The sequence below is a fragment of the Triticum aestivum genome, chromosome 6B (genome assembly GCF_018294505.1).
Source record: "Triticum aestivum cultivar Chinese Spring chromosome 6B, IWGSC CS RefSeq v2.1, whole genome shotgun sequence".
Taxonomy (NCBI): Eukaryota; Viridiplantae; Streptophyta; class Magnoliopsida; order Poales; family Poaceae; genus Triticum; species Triticum aestivum.
The window spans coordinates 580,651,908-580,673,309 of NC_057810.1; the positions used below are offsets into that span (position 1 = coordinate 580,651,908).

General features: G+C 47.9%; 3 protein-coding genes and 1 pseudogene across 3 annotated transcripts; 2 read left to right on the forward strand and 2 right to left on the reverse strand.

Moving 5' to 3' along the window:
• Window positions 1–2,174: 2,174 nt before the first annotated feature.
• LOC123139418 (F-box protein At1g61340-like) lies at window positions 2,175–6,406 on the reverse strand (annotated as a pseudogene).
• Window positions 6,407–7,654: 1,248 nt separating this feature from the next.
• Window positions 7,655–9,078, forward strand: LOC123134478 (NAC domain-containing protein 68). The gene has a single exon (XM_044553732.1). It carries the CDS (start codon window positions 7,698–7,700, stop codon window positions 8,838–8,840), a length of 1,143 nt encoding a protein of 380 aa, XP_044409667.1. The 5' UTR covers window positions 7,655–7,697; the 3' UTR covers window positions 8,841–9,078.
• Window positions 9,079–16,037: 6,959 nt separating this feature from the next.
• Window positions 16,038–17,428, forward strand: LOC123138145 (NAC domain-containing protein 20-like). Its single transcript, XM_044558056.1, has one exon. The coding sequence runs from the start codon at window positions 16,101–16,103 to the stop codon at window positions 17,241–17,243; it is 1,143 nt and encodes a 380-aa protein (XP_044413991.1). The 5' UTR covers window positions 16,038–16,100; the 3' UTR covers window positions 17,244–17,428.
• Window positions 17,429–17,560: 132 nt separating this feature from the next.
• On the reverse strand, window positions 17,561–20,438 carry LOC123138146 (uncharacterized). The gene is made up of 8 exons (XM_044558057.1): window positions 20,066–20,438; window positions 19,835–19,947; window positions 19,545–19,594; window positions 19,210–19,446; window positions 18,626–18,775; window positions 18,093–18,188; window positions 17,958–17,978; window positions 17,561–17,870 (listed from the first exon to the last, which is right to left on the reverse strand). The coding sequence occupies exons 1-8, from the start codon at window positions 20,320–20,322 to the stop codon at window positions 17,703–17,705; spliced, it is 1,092 nt and encodes a 363-aa protein (XP_044413992.1). The 5' UTR covers window positions 20,323–20,438; the 3' UTR covers window positions 17,561–17,702.
• Between the last annotated feature and the right edge of the window lie 964 nt (window positions 20,439–21,402).

Here is a 21,402-nt window from a genome sequence, read left to right on the forward strand (position 1 = left end):
TTAAATAAACTCCAAACTTTTCTATTATTTCAATTTGAACTTCACCTTTTTATATTTTGAATAAAGAATTGTATTCGACTTTTATACGGAAAAAATCAAACATGGAAATACAAGGTGAACCTCTGTCGCAAGAATTTTTGAACTTCCACGAATAGAGTACTTGAACTTCTTTCAACGAACCTTTTAAGTTTTTATTTTTCTATAGTTTTATTCTCCCCTGAAATGCATTCATTGCAGTACTTGAACTTCTCGTTGTTTTCACTATGAACTTTTGTCACATTTTTGTGTGTACGTCGAATTACACGCAACTGAAGGTCGGACGCCATTTTTTTTCATTTTAAAGCATGTAATTGGAGGTCGGACGTCCCACAATATATTATTCTGAACCGTGCATGGTGGTGCATGTGAACTTCTTGCAACACATCTGAGTTTTTTTATAGTGGGTAGCAATTTCCAACTTTCCCACATCGAGCACTTGAACTTCTAGCAAGAAATGTTTTGCATTTTATGAGTTGGTTTTAAAAATGCCAAAATGGCATTTGTTTTTGTTTTTCGAACATGTAAATCTTCGGTTTTAATAAACTCCAAACTTACATGTTATTTTGATTTGAATCTCACATTGGTTGTATTTTCTATTAGTGGTTAGAATCTGAGTTTTTAATAAACATTGAACCGCTCCATTGCTTTAATTTGAACTTCTAGGTTTCTTTTAGAAACGGGGAAATCCATTTTCTAATTAAATTTTCTAAACTATTTTTGTTATTTTAATTTGAATTTCTGTTGAGGAAACTTGTTGAACATGAGGAACTTTTTATACTTTCCCGGAATGTGCACTTGAACTTCTGGCAACAAAATTTTTAGACTTCGTCTTTTTATTCATGTTTTCTCATAGGAAATACACACCATGCAGTACGTGAACTTCCGTTTGTTGTCAATTTAGACTTCTCTCGGTTTCGTGAATATATCTGATTTTTTTATAGACATTGAACCGCACTACCATTTTTATTTGAACTTCATTGTGTATTTTTTTAAAAATGTAATAAACAATGTACAACTTCTTGGTTATTTCGAACTGAACTTCTTGGTTTATTCGTTAGTGACATCAAAAAATATGAGGAAAATATGAGTTTTTTATAGACATCGAGCTTCACCATTTTTAAATTTGAACTTTTTAGTTTTATTTGTTAGTAATGGGGAAAATACTTTTTTTATAAACATTGAACCGCACCATTATTTTAAATTTGAACTTTTAGTTTTCTAGAAAATAGAAAATATTTTTTATAAATTATTTTTAAATGTTCCTCTTCTTAATTTGAAATTCTCTGGGTTTTTTTAAAGTGAAAATCCGTTTTATACAGATTTTTAAATCCATTTATAATTTCTTGCTCAATTTTTTTGGACTTCTAGATTTTTAAAATATCTACATCCTCGTAAGTTTTTGTAAACCCTTGTTTTTATACGCAATGTAATATAGCAGTTTTCATATTCTATTTTAAATTTTTTAGTTGTTTCTTTACTTTAATTTGAACTTCCTCATTTTTATTCTTTAGCAAGAAAAATATGTGTTTTTTATAAAGTTCGAACTTATCTGTTATTTTAATTCAAACTTCTTGGTTTTATTATTAGAAAAAAATGGTTTTTAAATAAGCATAAGACATTTTTTAAATTGAATTTCATACATTTTTTCTGTGAATATGTTGCTTGTTCTATACACTAGAACTTCATGGTTGCCGGCATATAGCCATACTAGAACTCGGCGTATAGTCGTACCAGTACTTCATGAAACGTCTCTAAGCGTAACAGGAATTAGCTCATGGACGTAGAAGGACAAAAATTGGAATTTTACAGCAAATCCGTCAAGTGAGAAGAGACTTCTCTTCTGATGAGTTCCAACACTATGAACGCTACATATAACTTACACTAAACACTCTTCTAATGAGCTGCAACACTCAGACGCTTAGATATAACTTATACTATTACATACACAGAAATAAAACAGCATGTCCTCTTCAATCGCGCATAGAAGAATGACCATATATAACTTACTAACACAGATGATGATCACTACATATATCACTAACTAAAGTGTTTCTGTCCGACGTGGCCTATGAAGAAAAAAGAGCGCTCAGAATGGACAAGTACAAGCGGGAAAATTCGTGCCGTGGTATGTACATCTACACCTCTGACATCAAGCTGCTGAACGACGAAGACAGATTGACGGCGACGCTGGCCAAACTCATGCCCCAGCAGCGCGACCGTGCAACCCTGTGTTGGTTGGGCGCCCCGGGGCCATCGTCTTCCTCCTCGCCGTCCGTGGAGGCCTTCGACAGCGTCGTGAAGGCGAAATGCAGCTCCTTAGCAACCACTGTCTGCACAGATCAAATTGAGGAGAACAATGCGAGTCTACATACATGGGCAACGAATTTCACTGCAGGGTTTGGGTTTAGCAGAGACGGATCAGCAGTGCTTACTGCTTCGCTGACTGGCTTCGACACCTGGAGGAGCTGCCTCAGGTCGCTGTGGTTCACCTTGCAGACTTTGACCTGAAATGTTCCGCCAAATTGGGATAAGCAACACATCTAAAACAAGAACAAGAACGGATTTCAAATGGAACACTATGGGTCTGGGGTTACCTCCGCTTCGGTACAACCCCCTAAACACATCAACGGCTGTGATCATTCTATACCCCTTTATAATAAAGGGCATGATGGTATTTTTGAAAGTACATTGTCCACAACCAGACCTCCGATACGCGGGCGAGCGTACGAACAAGCACCCGCTAGGATGCACATCTGGGCCAGCCCACCAGGCGCTAGGCCACTTGCTATTTAAAGCAAGACGTAAAAAAGACGAATCGAGCTCCTGACCACGTCTCCCAAACTTCACAACTTACCAATCCACTACTCTGCCCTATAGTTATAAAAGTAGCTCAAGATTTATAAGAACATACTATGCCGGTGCGCAAAACCAGCCCATCGGCCCATCAATCTGGACCAGCCAAGAAAAAATTATGTGTTTTATTCACACTTCTAAAGACTCGATTATCAATTGTAGGCTTTCTTGCCTAAAAAAAGAAACATTAGACTTTCTGCTTGTGGAGATATTTTCTAAAATGCCAAAACGCTATATATATGAATGCAACTAAAAAGAACACCTAAAATACTTTTTGTGCATGCAACTCGCCTGCCATAGATGACAAATTGATCTAATAGGACGTTTTCTGTAACAAGATAGGGCCATCTTAGATTTTGACACAGTGACCTCGATTTTCATGGACCGCCCTGGAACACACGAACACCCCAATCTCCAAGGAGGAAAAACATTCGCGAAATTGAAAATGTTCATCGATTTGAAAAAGTTCATGAATTTAACAAAAAAAGTTCGCAAAATTGAAAACGTTCATCGATTTGAAAACAAGTTCACAAATTAAATACTTTATTCATAGGAGGCCGCCCGACCGGGCCGGTTCCCAAGGCCTCGTACGTTCCAATTCAAGGCACAATGCCAAGCTGTTTCGGTTGTCAAATCTTTCTGCATTTTCTGGAGTTTTCTCGGCCAAAAAAGACCGATAAATGGCCGAACGTGTAACAACTTGCATACTATGTCAGAAATGATTCAGACCTGACATGGATGTCTACCATGAACATGCCCACCTGTTTGCAAAAGTTGGGGTGATTTGAAGGATGTCCAAACATATACCATGACGGAGGGTGTTCAGGTAGGCGTGAAGGCTTCCTGTGAAAGTATGTTGTTTTTTGACATCCTTGAAATGACCCCAAATTATTCATGGCCCTATATGACCAATTCAAGGGAACATGCCAAGTTGTTTTGGTTTTCGACAAATTTTGTATTTTTCAGAGTTTTCTTGGTAAAAGAAGACCGATAAATGGACAGGCGTGTCAGAACTTGCATACGGTGTCAGAAATTGTTCAAACCTGATATGGATAACTACCATGGTCATGCTCGCATGCTTGAAAAAGTTGGGGTTATTTCAAGAATGTCTAAAACTGGACCATGTTTCAATGGGGGGTGTTCGAGATGGCCAGAAGGCTCCACCTGAGGGTTCGTTGTTTCTTGACATAATTAAAATGGTCTCAATTTTTTTTCCAGCGACTTCTATGATCAAATCAAGGCACCTTGCCAATTTGTTTGTGTTTTCGACAATTGTTACATTTTTTTGGAGTTTTCTCGATGAAAACTGGCCGATAAATGGCCGGACGTGACACAACTTGCATATTGTGTTGGAAATTCATTCAAACCTCGCATGGATGTCTACCATGGGCAATGCCCACTACTATAAAAAGTTGAGGACATTTCATGCATGCTAGAAATAGATCACATTCAACAGAGGGTGTTCGAGTAGGTGAGAAGGGTTCGTTTGAGAGCTTGTATTTTTGGCATCCATCAAATGACCCCAATTATTCCATGATCTTATATTTCCTATCCTGTTTTAATTTTTCTTTTTATTTCCTATCCTATTTTATTTTTTCTGTTTCTTTTTCCCTTTTTCATCTTCTTTGACTTTTTGTTTTTTTGTTTATTGTTTCTGTTTCTCAAATTCAAAATTTTCAAAATTCAAATTGTGTTCATATTTTTTCGGATTTTTTTAAAAAGTTTATGTACAATTTTTAATTTCTATTTTATGAAAAGGGGAAAATAAAAACGAAAGAAAAGCAAAGAGTGAAGGTGCTGCGTTTTTTTCTTAGCGTTATTTTATCTCGTTCAAAAAGAGGAAAATAAGATTAGTAGGCACGCAAGGTTAGCTATCTCAGATGGTTGTGCACTTACGCACTGTTCCTGAGGACTCTGGATCGAATCCCAGGTCGGACGCCCACTTTTTTGAAGTTTAAGACTTAAAAATGAAGGGGGGTGTACCGAAGCGCTCCTCATTACCAAGACATCTTGAGGCAGCGATTCAAGTAGGCAGACGGTGTCGTCCATATGGAACCTAATGTTGCGCTGCTTGCGCAGAGTCCACACCGGGGAGTGCGGGCCTGAGGGGCTCGGAGCCGGAGAAACAACGACCCTCTTCCTCCCCAGGATCCTTGTGCTGCGCTGCTTGGGAAGCTCAAGCTGGTGGCAAGAGACCCTATGGTTTATCGGAATCTGCAGACACAAACGTCTCGTACCAGTGGAATGTGTAAAGAATAGTTGTTATATATCTTTCCATCAGCAGGTTTAGGCTCCATTCAGCACACCATCTCTGTTATTCACTTTTGCTTGTGATTAGCTTTATTTCTCACTCCACCAAGCCTCATTTGACTCGACCGGCAGTTGTTATATATCATTGATGGCACTTCACATGCGAGCATTCAGACTAATCGTCCACACGTTACCTGAAGTTCAATCAATCGAGGCAGTTAAGTTCAGTTAACAAAACTGCAGAAACACGAGAAGAAATGCAACATCATCTTCTGCAAGGAACGAGATGTTCGTGGCTGGTGGGTGGCGTCCAAACAAAGTCCTGCAACCTAGAAGATCAGGCGAGACCTGCGCGCGTGGCTCCACTCCTTCGCACTCCACCCAGATTCCCTGTCAAACTCCTACACCGCGTCTCTCTCTTGATGTCGGGGATTGAGCACTGTTTTGGGTACCGCTCGAAATTTCGTGATCCCGAGCGGTTACCGCATTTACCACTACCCAACTAAAAACATTCATACCGAGCAAAAAATTCGAGTTTTTTTGAAAATTTTGAATTCGAACCCTGACTCAGGTAAATAAAGGCATCTCTGTAGTACGAAAAGGACCGGTGATGGCGTAGTTGCAAAGGCATGCTCTCGAGTCGCGGGTTCGAGTCCTTTTGCCCTCGCGTTTTTCTTTCTTTTTTAGAATGCAAAAGAAAAAACCAAAAGTTTTGAAATTCGGGGAGCGGCGAGGAATCAACCTCGAGACCTGCAACCTAAGGGCAAAGGCTGGCGCGCGCGAAAAACCACTACGCTAAGTTAGGATTACTGATCAAAAAGAGTTAAAACTTTATCTATATCAACTTTCAAATATTTGAATTCAAAATTTGTTTTAAAATTTCGTCCGATTTTTTTTGGTATTTTGTGGTTACCATGGTAACCATGAATTTCGGTGCCCCCCGAGAAAAAAGGACCGCTTGGGATCCAAAACCTTGGGATTGAGAAGGCCATGACGGCAGGTGGAGGAAGGTTATGGCGGAAAGCAGGACCAAGGCGGGCGAGGGCGCCGCACACGAGGAGCCAACGGGCAATGGGCTGCGACAAGCAGGAGGGTCTAGGAGTGCTCGCCGGAGGTAGAAAGGGAGAAGAGGAAGGCAGAGGGAGGGAGGAGGCCCACCAGAGAGAAGGGGTGCTGGGTTGACCGCACCTGCGTCGGCAGCAAGCTGGGGACTGCGGTGGAAGGCAGCCCAGGACTGCACGCGGCGGTGGTGGTTGGAGCTCATAGCCAAGCACGGTAATGGCAGAAGTGCGGCGGCGGGATCCAGTGGCACGCGGGAAGATGGCTGGGACGGTGGTGTGTGCTATGGGGGCGGCAACGCGTTCTGCCGAGGGAGGGAAGGTGGGGGCGGCAGCTCATCCGTCGGGGAGGGAGGTCGGGGTGGCGGCGCGTCCGCCATGGAGGGAGGTGGGGGTGGTGGCGCATCTGACGGGGTGGAAGGTGGGGGCGGCGGTGCGTGTCGTGGAGGGAGGTGGGGTGGCGACGCTTGCTGCCGGGGAGGGAGGTGGTGGTAGCAGCGGCGGCTGCTGCCTGGGAGCGAGCCGGGGGTGGCGTTGAGGGGGCGTGGATCGCTGACGTGGCGTGTATGCCGATGGCCGCCGTCGGCATACGTGCTGGACGGTGCGCCGCGGATCGGTGAGGTGCCAAGCGGAGATATGCCGACGGTCGCCCGTCCTCACCGTCGGCATAGATTTGACGACGTTAGCCGCTGGTCACGGACGGGGTCGCCGGGTCCACGGTTATGCCGACGGCTGGTTTATGCCGACGGCAGCTGTCGGCGTGTTCTCAGATAGGCCGACGACCATTTTGTGCCGACGGCCAGTATACACCGACGACCAGGACGTGGCTGTCGGCATAGCTCAAAGTATGCCAACGGCTGCCGTCGGCATTGTTTTGGCCGTCGGGGTAGGACTTTTTTCCGGTAGTGATGGGGGTTGTCAGTCAGTCCGGACGCTTGGGTTAGATATAGGGCGTCTTGTTGGATTGCATTTTTTCGTCCGGGTGTTTAGGGCGAATATAAGGGGTCCGGTTATAGATACTCTTAAGCCATTCAGATTTAACAGATCGTCGACCAAATGAAGCGTCGCGCTTGTCTCTTTTGTTCTTCTTATTTTTTGATCGATTATCGATAGCCCATTTGATAAGTAATAAGTAGAGGCTTTTCCTGTTGTCCAATTCAATTATTTTTTTTGTCAATAGCCCTTTTGATCATTTGATTTATATTTAGCGCTGTGCACAGAAATAAGATTCAAAATTCAGAGTTGATGTTTTTTTGTCATAGATTAGGATAAATGCGTTGCACGTGCACACTTTCAATCAAGGGCTTGTTAGTTTTGTTAGTTCCCGCGTTTTCGAGTCCGATCTGTAGGTGGAAAGTTGAAGGATCTCCACTCCGAGTAGGTCAGGAGTCTCCCTCCTCCTCCTCGTCTATATTAGGAAGATCTCCACGCCGGAACCCTACCGCACTCTTCCATCGATCGAAACCTAGACTAGACGTGGAGCAGAGCAGAGCAGGGATGGAAGCCTACAAGTTCGGCTTCGGCCTCGGCATGCCGCCGGCGTTCAAATTCGACCCCACCGACGGCGACATCGTCGCCTACTACCTCCTCCCGCGCGCGCTCGGCCTCCCCAACCCGCACGCGCACGCCATCATCGAAGAAGACCCCGGGAGCGCCCCGCCGTGGGAGCTCCTCCGGAGGCACGGCGGCGACGCCGGGATCGAGCACGCCTTCTTCTTCGGCCCCCCCACGGACGGCGGCCGCAGGAGGCGCACCGTCAAGGGCGGCGGCGTGTGGCAGGGGCAGAAGTTGAACGAGGGCACCGTCACCATGCTCGGCCCCGGCGGCGCCGAGTTGGACATCGCCTACAAGCGGTACGACCTCACCTTCAAGCTCAAGGCCGGCCGCGGTAGCGTCAGCACGGGGTATGTCATGCACGAGTACGAGATCACGTCGCCGCCGCTCCCCGGCAAGGTGCTCACCCGCGTCAACATCAGCAGTAACGCCAAGAAGGAAAAGGCACCGGGCGCGGCCACCGCCGGCGCCGACCAGCAGGTTATGGTCCCGGACCCTGAGCTGCCGGGCACGAGCTACTACGACCACGATGCCGCCGCGATGGCGAGCAACGGCGAGGGACTCGGTGACTCGCAAGCTGGTACTCTGTATGGCGGCAACGGCGGTGACACGGCAGATGCCGACTCCTGCTATACGCCTCTCAACTGTGTCCTCCCGGACGGCGAGTACATCGACTACGGCCTCTCGTACACCAACCAGCTTGCCGAGGCGATGAAGAGTGACAGCCAGGGATTCACCGGCGCTCAAGCTGATGCTTTCTACGGCTGCGGCATGGTGGAGACGAACGGCGCCTACTACGACCCTTCACCGTTCGTCCCGGTTGCTAGCCAAGAGGTTGCCCCATTTCTTAATCAGCTGGGCCAGATCCACAGCTACAACCAATACTACGCTGGAGATGCCGCCGTGATGTTCTCCGGCGGCGAGCAACAAGCCGGTGGAGCTCTGTGTGGCTACAACGATGACGGCGGTGTCATGAAAACCGAGAGCGCCCGCTCGACTATTTTGCCCTGCAACGGCGGGGAGGAGAACCGGGACGAGATCTACGGCTACGAAGCCTCCCGGCGACAACGGCGGCGACTTCAATGAGCAGCGGCGATGCAGCCACCGATCGAGAGTGAACTAGTCGAAGCAATAAATCTAGGAACTAGGATATGGGATAGCGTATCATACTACCATACCATGTCATGTGCTTGTGTGGATGGATGGTCTACGATCGCGCATCCGGATTTTTTTGGAACTCCTTAAATTTGTTACTACATACTCAACGTTGCTGCCTCTGGTTGAAAGTTCTTTTTTCTACTTATTACAGACTTCAAATGTTTTATCGTGCTAATTTTCTTCCTGAATGTATATGGCTCGACTAATCGTGCATAGGAAAAGCAATACAGTGCGTGTACTACAGGGAACAGTGGCGCGGTGTGGACCTTTTCCGTAGTGCAGTAGCACTTTTCTTTTTTTTGAGGGTAAAACACTCGCCGCTTTATTTAAAGATTAAAAGAGTGCCGGAATATCATCCGAGACAAAACGAAAAATACAGTCTGATGGTGAAGAGAGCCATACATCAGTAAGTTCATCTCCCATTCTCACCTTAGCTAATTTATCAGCGGCAGCGTTAGCACTTCGGCTAACCCACGAGACTCTGAAATCATCAAACTCCTTCAACCTTGACTTGACATCTTTAACAAGAGGACCTAGGGCAGACAGATTCTTTTCAGGGTTATTAAGCATGGATACTACGCCTGCTGAGTTGCACTCAATATGGAGCTTGTGCACTCCAACACTTGTCGCCAGTTCAAGCGCCTTCTTGCAAGCCAGGAGTTCCACCATCTCCGGTTGGGTGGCTATCAATATCGCGTGACATGACGCCGCTCGGAATGCCCCTTCGTGGTCACGCAAAATGACACCAGGACCTCCCTTACCCATATGTTTCGACATCACCCCGTCCGTATTGGCTTTGAACCAGCCTGTATCTGGCGGTTCCCACACAGCCCTTTCCATCGGTGGCTTCAACTTCACTTCCTTCTTATGAATCTCATCCCATTCTTTGACAAGTGCGGCAACTGTAGCTGATATTTCATGCGCTGCAGTGATCTTCCGCCCATCTCGCGCCTCATTACGTGCTAACCAAAGTCCATACACAGCCTGTACCATCACAGATTTTTCAATCTCCGGCGCATGTGCAAACCACTCCAACAGCCAACCAGCCAACTTGCTCTGAGAATCGATATTGCATGGTGGTGTTGCCACCGAGACTCCCAACATCGAGCAAAGTTGCTTCCAGAAAAGCACTGAATGCGAGCACCCCCAAAACCGGTGGCGACCCGTTTCTTCACGACCACATGCAGCGCAAAATACTCCAGCCTTGATGCGGCGCCGCAATAACTCAGCTCCCGTAGCCAGGCCATTCTTCATCAGACGCCACATGTGAATTTTTGCTTTCCCCGGGGCCGAGGTATCCCACAATGATAGCCAGCCCCGGTGGGTGAGAGCAGCCGAAGAGGGTCCTGGCAGTACTCTTTTCGCTGCGTTCATGGCCATCCTCAGGTGGTAAGCTGACTTGACCGTGAAGATCCCGTTTCTAGTGTAATTCCATGCGATGTAATCGTGAGCTCCAGGTCCTCCAACAACTATCTGCTTAATATCAGTGGCTTCATATGAGGAGAACATTGCATGGAGTTTTGTATCGTCCCAAGTTTCGCCTGTGTGGTTCAATAAGTCAGCTACCTTCTGTATACCTGGTATGAAAACTGCGCCTAGTGGCGACAGACTCCCTTGTCGCGAGATTCAGGGGTCATGGTGAATGTTCACCTTCGATCCATCTCCAGTGCGCCATACCACCCCCTCACGGAGCAAGTCTCTCCCATGCAAAATACTCCTGAACGTGTACGAACCGCCAGAAGGGCATGTAGCACTCATGATTGACGTGTTGCTGAAATACCTTGCTCGAAGAACTCTCGCACATAAGGACATCGGCGTCTGCAAGATCCTCCAGGCCTGTTTGGCAAGAAGGGCTTGGTTGAAAGCTTCCGGGTCACGAAACCCCATGCCGCCCGTCCGTTTTGATTGGCACATCTTATCCCAGGCAATCCAATGCACTTTCCTCTCACCATTCATTGCAACCCACCAGAGTTTTGAAGAGATTGAAGTCAGGTTCCGGCACATGTTCTTCGAGAGGTGAAAACAACTCATTGTGAGAGTAGGTGTGGCCTGCAAAACAGATTTCGCAGCACTTCCCGGGCCTTTTTGGACAGCCCTTGCCCCTTCCATCCCGTTACTTTTCCTTTCGAACATTCCGTCACATACCTGAAGGTACCATCCTTGGACTTTCCCACCACCGTTGGCAGGCCCAAGTATCTCTCGCTAAGAGCTTCTTGTTCAATACCAAGAGCTTGCTTCAGAACATCTTTTTGTTGCTGTCCACGCTCTTTCCCAAAGAAAATGGAAGATTTTTGCATATTTATTTTTTGCCCGGACGCTGCTTCATATCTCACTAGGATGTTCTTTAGCACATGGACATTTTCCGGGGTACCCTGCAGGAAAACAATACTGTCATCCGCAAATAATAGGTGCGTGACTTGGGGGCCAGTGCTCCCAAATCCGACACCTTTAATGCTTCCCTCTTCATTAGCCTTCCTCAACATCGCAAAAAAACCTTCAACACAAAATAAAAATAGGTATGGGGAGAGGGGGTCTCCCTGCCTTAGCCCCCTTGAGGGAACAAAACCCCTTGAGAGCCCACCATTTAGCTTCACAGTGAACCGTGCCGAAGTTACACATCTCATCACCATCCTGATCCACCCGTCCGCAAAACCATATTTAGCTAGCATTTGCTCCAGAAACATCCATTCACTCTATCATTCTAATTCGAACGATGGACGAACGCTACAATTCTAATTCGTGGCTCAGGAACGTTTGTTCTAATCTGAGCGTACTTATCTCTTTAATCGAGGCGTCCCTGCCTCCCTTCTGGCCTTCTCCGATCCCCCGCCACCACTCTCCTCTTCGCGGCCGCCGGCGACGCTGACAGGGCAAAACCCAAACGTCTTGGCTGCGGCGGCCTTCTTCTCACGTATCAGCTGCTCAAGATTGTTGCGACGGTTCCAATCTTCATCTCCTCGGTGGTTATGGCAGACAACAATGGCTGGAGTGCAGCGGCGGGTCTGTAGCCGCAATGGTAGGTGGCGGCGGTGGCCATGTTGCAGCCGCTCAACCTCTTGTTCGGCTTCGGATCATGGTGGCGGTCCTGGTCTCGATCTGCATCACCTGGGCGCCCATGGCAGCGACCCTGGGCTAGGCGGTGGTGTCCATCTCCTTCGCCAGAGGTGGTCGTCCTAAGGCTGGGTGGTTGGTGTTGGGGAACGTAGTAATTTCAAAAAATTTCCTACGCACACGCAAGATCATAGTGATGGCATAGCAACGAGAGGGGAGAGTGTTCGTCCACGTACCCTCGTAGACCGTAAGCGGAAGCGTTATGACAACGCGGTTGATGTAGTCGTACGTCTTCACGATCCGACCGATCCAAGCACCGAACGTACAACACCTCCGAGTTCAGCACACGTTCAGCTCGATGACGATCCCCGGGCTCCGATCCAGCAAAGCTTCGGGGATGAGTTCCGTCAGCACGACGGCGTGGTGACGATGATGATGTTCTACCGGCGCAGGGCTTCGCCTAAACTCCGCGACGATATGACCGAGGTGGAATATGGTGGAGGGGGGCACCGCACACGGCTAAGAAACGATCCGTATATCAACTTGTGTGTTATGGGGTGCCCCCCTGCCCCCGTATATAAAGGAGCAAGGGGGAGGGGGCGGCCGGCCAAGGGAGGGCGCGCCAGGGAGGAGTCCTACTCCCACCGGGAGTAGGACTCCCTCCTTTCCTAGTCCAACTAGGAGACCTTCCATGTAGTAGGAGTAGGAGAGAAGGAAGGGGAAGAGAGAAGGGAAGGAAGGAGGGGGTGCGGCCCCTCCCCCTAGTCCAATTCGGACTAGGCCTTGGGGGGGCGCGCGGCCTGCCCTAGGCAGCCCCTCTCTCTTTCCCGTATGGCCCAATAAGGCCCAATACTTCTCCCGGCGAATTCCCGTAACTCTCCGGTACTCCGAAAAATACCCGAATCACTCGGAACCTTTCCGAACTCTGAATACAGTCGTCCAATATATCGATCTTTACGTCTCGACCATTTCGAGACTCCTCGTCATGTCCCCAATCTCATCCGGGACTCCGAACTCCTTCGGTACATCAAAACTCATAAACTCATAATATAACTGTCATCGTAACGTTAAGCGTGCGGACCCTACGGGTTCGAGAACTATGTAGACATGACCTAGAACTATTCTCGGTCAATAACCAATAGCGGAACCTGGATGCCCATATTGGTTCCTACATATTCTACGAAGATCTTTATCGGTCAAACCGCATAACAACATACGTTGTTCCCTTTGTCATCGGTATGTTACTTGCCCGAGATTTGATCGTCGGTATCCAATACCTAGTTCAATCTCGTTACCGGCAAGTCTCTTTACTCGTTCCGTAATGCATCATTCCGTAACCAACTCATTTGGTCACATTGCTTGCAAGGCTTATAAAGATGTGCATTACCGAGAGGGCCCAGAGATACCTCTCCGACAATCGGAGTGACAAAACCTAATCTCGAAATACGCCAACTCAACATGTACCTTCGGAGACACCTGTAGTACTCCTTTATAATCACCCAGTTACGTTGTGTCGTTTGGTAGTACCCAAAGTGTTCCTCCGGTAAACGGGAGTTGCATAATTCTCATAGTTACAGGAACATGTATAAGTCATGAAGAAAGCAATAGCAACATACTAAACGATCAAGTGCTGGGCTAACGGAATGGGTCATGTCAATCACATCATTCTTCTAATGATGTGATCCCATTAATCAAATGACAACTCTTTTATCCATGGCTAGGAAACATAACCATCTTTGATAAACGAGCTAGTCAAGTAGAGGCATACTAGTGACACTATGTTTGTCTATGTATTCACACATGTATTATGTTTCCGGTTAATACAATTCTAGCATGAATAATAAACATTTATCATGAAGTAAGGAAATAAATAATAACTTTATTATTGCCTCTAGGGCATATTTCCTTCAGTTGGATCTCGAGATCCGTCATCTAGTCCTGGCTGCGAGTCAGGGAGACATAGTTGCCGGTGAAAACCGAGCCAATGGCGGGTGATGGTGGCATTCTGCGCCGTTACCTTGATGAAGGCATTGTGGTGTAACTACCGTCGACTCACTCGTGTTGCTCCGGGGAACCCTATGATCCGGTCTTCGAAATCGGACGATGATGACACTGCGGTGTCGTTTCTCTCTTACGAGCATTGTTTGTCGAGCAGTGCTGGAAGACAGAGGCAGGATGTGGAGCTGCTTCGTCTTGCACAGAGCTTCGGTGGAGATGTCAAGTCATGCATGACCGACAGGAGTTACGCTGTGTCATGCCTGTTCGACAGGTGCTACGCCCGACAGACCTTTCAGAGACATCAAGCAGTGTCGGCTGGTGGTACTTGGCGGCATGATGCTGCGGTGTACCAGCGGCGACCGCGGCATGCTCAGCAGTTTGCGCGCAGGGAGGTGGTGTCGTTGGGCGTCGTGATGGCGTCGACGGATGGCCGGACTGACAAGGATGATGCAGATCTTTTTCCTGAAGATGGGTCAACGGTTCGATGATGATGGCGGCTTTTAGAATGTGTGCATGTGACGTACGCTTTAGGTTTGCTGCACCGACTGTAAGTTTCAATACGTTATGCGAATGAATCCGCGATGGCACAAGTTTTAGATATGAGAAGTGAGAGCACTTCACATTATCGAGTTTGTAAGTGTGAGTAGTATAGTGAGCACCAGGCGACGTCGTGGCTTGAGAAAAGACTGAGTGCTCCAGCGGACTAGACTAGAGGCGGCGTGCGAAGGAAAGGATGCAACATGGAAAGAAGGCGGTGAGAAAGTGACATGTATGTCTGTGTGGTGAGAGACTGATAGCTTATAAGTGGTTGCTATTATTTTAGTTTGTTTTTTTAATAGCAAATGCTCTTTTTAGAAGGAGCGGCTGTTTACACCAGCAAATAAGCATAGGCGTTCCTCTGGTTGCTTTGTGTGGCTAGATTAGAGTATCTACAACGGCAACCAATTACTTAATTTGGCTCCCCATATGTCCATATACATATGACTGGTAGAGAGGAAGAAAGAGAAAAGCCAGAGAAAAGGTGGTCCGCGGTGGTCAAATCATATGCGACATCCTGTCCGGACATGTCCGGATATCCACGGATCCTCCTCAGATATGGGTTGGATAGGGGGTTATCGGTCGGTCCAGGCACTTGGGCTAGATACAAGGCGTCCGGTTGAATTGCATTTTTTTCGCCTGGGCGTCTAGGGGGATATAAGGGGTCCGGTCGTAGATGCTCTTAAGTCATTCAGAGGATAACACGTCTCTTGTGTTCTTTTTTTGATCGATGATCGATAGTCCATTTGATAAGCAATAAGTAGAGGCTTTTCCTGTTGTCCAAAAGTAGCCCTTTTGACCATTTGATTTATATTTAGCGTTGGGCAGAGAAATAAGATTGAAAATTCAGAGTTGATGTTTTTATCATAGATTAGGATACGTAACGCACGTACACACTTTCAATCAAAGAGCTTGTTAGGCCCTGTTTGTTTCATAAGTCCTAGGATTTTTTTAAGTCTCAATTTATAAGTCATAAGTCCTTATCTGTTTGTTTACAGGGACTTATAAGTCCCGAGTCCCTACCTGTTTGTTTACAGGGACTTAGAAGTCCATGTTGCACCGCTGCAACGAGGCTCAGGAGAGGGCCTGTCCGGCGATTGGAGGCACCGCTGCAACGAACCGAGACAGAACAAACCGAGGCGGGGCGAGAGGCGGGGCGGCGACGGGGCGAGAGGCGGGGCGGCGACGGGGCGGCGACGGCGATTGAACCGAGAGGCAGGCGGCGTGCGGGGAACGAGTCTGGAGCGACGCGGGGTAGGTCCGGCCCGGGATAAGTCCCAATAAACTCCTCCCTAAGAGTCTTATTTGATAAGTCCCAAATCATCACAATAAGTCTCAATAAGTCTCTTGTGTTTGGTTTAGGTGGGACTTATAGAAACTTTTTAAGTCCCTAAATCAATAAGTCCATGAAACAAACACCCTCTTAGTTTTGTTAGTTCCCGCGTTTTCCAGTCCGATCTGTAGGTGGAAAGTATGAAGGATCTCCAATCCGAGTAGGGCAGGAGTCCCCCTCCTCGTCTATATTAGGAAGATCTCCACGCCGGAACCCTACCGCACTCTTCCATCGATCGAAACCTAGACGTGGAGCAGAGCACAACAGGGATGGAAGCCTCCAAGTTCGGCTTCGGTCCCGGCATGCCGCCGGCGTTCAAGTTCGACCCTACCGACGGCGACATCGTCGCCTGCTACCTCCTCCCGCGCGCGCTCGGCCTCCCCAACCCGCACGCGCACGCCATCATCGAAGAAGACCCCGGGAGCGCCCCGCCGTGGGAGCTCCTCCGGAGGCACGGCGGCGACGGCGAGATCGAACACGCCTTCTTCTTCGGCCCGCCCACGGGCGGCGGCCGCAGGAGGCGCACCGTCAAGGGCGGCGGCGTGTGGCAGGGGCAGAAGTTGAACGAGGGCACCGTCACCCTGCTCGGCCCCGGCGGCGCCGAGTTGGACATCGCCTACAAGCGGTACGACCTCACCTTCAAGCTCAAGGCCGGCCGCGGTAGCGCCAGCACGGGGTATGTCATGCACGAGTACGAGATCACGTCGCCGCCGCTCCCCGGCAAGGTGCTCACCCGCGTCAACATCAGCAGTAACGCCAAGAAGGAAAAGGCACCGGGCGCGGCCACCGCCGGCGCCGACCAGCAGGTTATGGTCTCGGACCCTGAGCTGCCGGGCACGAGCTACTACGATCACGATGCTGCCGCGATGGCGAGCAACGGCGAGGGACTCGGTTGCACGCAAGCTGGTGCTCCGTATGGCGGCAACGGCGGTGACACGGCAGATGCCGACTCCTGCTATACGCCTCTCAACTGTGTCCTCCCGGACGGCGAGTACATCGACTACGGCTTCTCGTACACCAACCAGCTTGCCGCGGCGACAACGAGTCACGGCCAGGGATTCACCGGCGCTCAAGCTGATGCTTTCTACGGCTGCGGCATGGTGGGGACGAACGGCGCCTACTACGACCCCTCACCGTTCGTCCCGGTTGCTAGCCAAGAGGTTGCCCCATGGCATAATCAGCTGGGCCAGATCCACAGCCACTACCAATACTACGCTGGAGATGCTGCCGTGATGTGCTCCGGCGGCGAGCAACAAGCCGGTGGCGCTCTGTGTGGCCACAACGATGACGGCGGTGCCATGAAAACCGAGAGCGCCCACTCGCATATTTTGCCCTGCAATGGCGGGGAGGAGAACCGGGAAGAGATCTACGACTACGAAGCCTCTCGGCGACAACGGCGGCGACTTCAATGAGCAGAGCTACGCCGGCGATGTGGCCACCGAGATCCAGAGTGAACTACTAGAAGGAATATATCTAGGAACTAGGATATGGGATAGCGTATCATACTACCATACCATGTCATGTGCTTGTGCCGATGGATGATGGTCTACAATTACGCACCCGGATTTCTTAAACTCCTTAATAATTTTACTACATACGCAAAGTTGTCTTCCTCGTTGAAATTTATTTTTTCTACTTATTACAGACTTCAAATGTTTTCCTCGTGATCGAACCAAACGGTGGCTGGCATGTAGTGCTTCTTCCGTAAAGAAATATAAGAGCGTTTAGATCACTAACGGAGGGAGTACATTGCATTTCTGTAGTTAAGTTGCAGGATCATTTTCTTCCTGAATGCAAATGGCTCACAAGTTACTAAGCTTTTGTGACTGTTTACAACACAAAATTGTGCATTGGTGAACCATGGTGATGAGTCAGTAGGGCACAGTGGCAGTGACCGTTCTATGCCTGGGGTCTGTCAGCACGGAGCACACATTGACGAAGCCTGCTTGGCCCAGCGCCTCCTCCAGATCCAGCATGTAGTACTCGTCCAGGAACGGTTCGGTGCTTTTCATCAGAGTGAACAGAACGGGTGATAGTTCCTGAAACGGCAGTAACAATTTATTAGTACCCTAGTCAATATGAGTGAGAACCAGATATGAGCTTCAGTAAATTTTGCTCGAGATTACCTGGAGTACTTTTGATTTTGGCTGCGGCGAGCACAAATACAAAAGGAAACGAAGTTAGATGTCTGAACCTTTTTCAAAACAGTTGTGTTACCAGGTACAGTAACTGATTAATATTGGGGAACTGAATTTTCTTACAGAGTTGTCGGTTAAGGCGATTGTTCCTCCTGGGCGGAGTAGTCTGAATGCTTCCTTCGCTAATCCGATTATTGCTCGTGCTGGACACTCGTGGCACTGCAGGTGTTTATAGAATTGCACTTGCGGCATTAGTGGTGATTTGCGAGTTACCATTTCATTTTTCTACTTAAATGGTGATCTCTTGATAAAGGCTGACTTTGATTTCCCCCCCAGTAATTTACTTATTTTTCAAAGTCCTTAGCACAGCGTTCATGTAAAGAAGTCTAGAATCCTAACTAGATGCAAAAATAGGCATATCACTACAATTGGGTAAGATCAAGAACACTTATTGTTTTGTCACTTCAACATTTTCAGTCTCTTTTAAAAAAACATTTTAGTCTTTTCACAAAAAAAAGTCTCTATCTCCCTTTCCAAGATTATTGAGGGTATCAGCTAATTAGACTACATTGGTTGATTTTTGAAAGAAAAAAAAATACAGGGAGGTTACATTAGTTTATTTCGTGATAACCATTTCAAGATATGATAGAAATTACCACATAAGCAAGGGAGACGACGTCGAATGAATTTGGTGGCAACCCAGTCGCTTCACCGTTTGCATGAACCCAACGAATAGGGTTTTGTCGAGACAGCCGTTCTTCCTTCTGTGCTGCCACGGCCAGGAAGTAGGGTGATAGATCTAGTCCCTTAATCATTGAAAAAGCTCCAAATTAGCAAATCCATATAAAAACCAACCAAGGAATCGTCAATATGCAGAAAGAAAGCTATAAGCCTATAACACAATATGTTAACAACTTAATGTAGCTTAAGATTTGTGGTAAGAGCATGGCACCATGCCATCAAACTGAGGCCGAGAATATCGATACTGCTAATATTACAGCATGATTTTTTTGTTTTGTTTTATCAGAGATCCTGATTGCTTTGATTTTCACAAGATCCAGAGATCCTGGATGCTTTGATTTTCACAAGATCCAGAGATCCTGGATGCTTTGATTTTCACAAGATTCAGAGCTCCTGGATGCTTTAATTTTCACAAGATTTGATCATTTCCCCCGAAACATGAGGAGATACTGAACCTTGGCAAGACAGTTTTCAGAGATGTGGCAAGAGATGCACTTACAACAGCCTTAGCCGAAGGAAACCTTTCAGCCAGGTATCTGGTGCTCACTCCAACAGAGCAGCCAATGTCCAAAATGTCATTGATCTGGCAGTTTTCCCCCGAGTACTTGAGGTGATGCTCCTCAATTGCATTCATCCAGTTTCCCCGAACAATCTTGTTCGCTTCTTCGATCGAAGTAGCCTCGGGTATGGCCCTCTTTGCAATGGACAAGGTTGCAGCCTCAGCCTCAGCTGCAGCCTGCATAATTGGTGATCAGCACGAGAGAGAAACAAGAGCTCTGCATTCAGTCGAACATATAAAGTGTGCAGAGAGAAGAGAGGGAAGCAAACAATTACCAGCCACGATAGGTTCCCTTCGTCATAGGCGTGGAATGGGCTCAGATAATCTGCTCAACATAAGCAAGCCATATTAATGCTTCTGCTTCCTTGAGATTTCAGTGTTGTGTCGATCAAATCATGGAATCAGAGGTGCAACTGAAGGTAAAAGCATAATCTTCTCACTGTAAAATTTATGCGATTGATACTACCACTATGGTACTAATTAATCAGCTAAATAAATATGTTATCGACCAAAAATAGCTGACGAAGAAGTGAGGGTGGTCGGGTTGGTGGGATGAACTGCTCACAGTCGGGGTAGACGATGTTGGGGTCTCTTATCCTCTCGAACACCTCGTACACGTCAGACTCCAGCACCTTCTTCGTCATCTCCCTCCACGGGATGTTGGACTTCTCCGCCGTCCTGGATAACAATCATCCATGGCCTCCATCACGACGTCCAAGTCCAACCACCACCACTACATTGCTGACGAGAAGCCCAACAGCTAACTAACTGACGGCCAATGGTGTGCGGTGCCTACCTGATGATGACCTCGCGGGAGGCGAGCTTCATGAGGGAGTAGAGCGGCTTAAAGGCGATGAGCGCGGCGACGAGCCGCGACACCGGCGTCTCCCCGGACCACGCCGGCCGCTCCAGCGACCCCTCCTGCGGCGCGGCGCCGGTCACGGCAGCGACGACGACCGCATTTCGCCGACGGCCGCCGCGGCTGATTTCTTTATGATGCCGCCCGAAGCCGCCGCTGGCGGTGGTGCCGGCGCGCCCGAGGATGGCTGCCATTTTAGGCCGCTCTGCTGGAAATGCTGTGGTGATTCTCTCCGCCGTCGTTCTGGCTCTACCGGAGCTCGCTGGTGTGGCTCTAGTGACGATGGCCTTTGATTGGCGCTTGGGATTGTGCTGCTATCTAGAGGGAAACTCTGCAGCCAATAGGATTATGGCACGTTTCCGTATTTCCGCTGTATTTGAAGCTAATTTTTTGAAGAAAGGGAAAGAGAAATAAAAACGGAAGTGAGGGTGATGACAGCTCACCAAAAACTCACAGGGAGCACCTATGGCTCAGGTGCCTGGTTGTTTTTTTGTATCAGCCAATTTTTTTCATGGAACATCAAAGAGAATCCAACGAATTTAGTTGTCGAGAAAACAGAGATCCCACCACGCGCGCGCGCGTGCACACACACACACACACACACACACACACACACACACACACACACACACGAAGCATTAGGCTCGTACGAGAGAGGGGCTAAGGCGTTCGGCAAGCCCTAGCTGCCTCCTGCCATTTTCCCTGCTCTATAAACACTTAACTCCGAGTGAGGGGTGTTCGAAAATTCTGAGCGGACAACGGAAGTTTTGCCAAGTGCATTGGTGGTTCCGAGTAGAATGATTGGCGCTCTAAAGTGCTAGGGTTTGCAACAGTTATACCTGGATGAACTGCTTGGTGGTTCCGACCGGAAGAGCTTGGCGTCTCCGAAGATATGAAAGTTAGGTAGATATAGCAGAGGAATTGAAGATTTTTTTAGGGCATTTGGAGTTTGATCTTTAAACTCAAATAGAAAGAAACTCGGCATAGCTTCCTCATCACCTTTCGATAGTATTGACATGCTTATGAACTCAATGTGATCTTGAATCACTAAAATGGAAATGAAGAATTCTAAGCTTGGCCAACACTTGTCTTCATGATAATTTGTGGGGGCGCATTTCATTTCCTTTGGTGCACGCACAAGGACCTTTCGGGAGATAAGCTAGATAAGCAGTAGTTCCTTGAGATATGTTGCCAACAATTATAAAAATCCACCAAGCGGATTAGATTCACTTTCAGCCGCATGTCCCCCTTGTTGTCTGGGGGCTCCAAGGCCC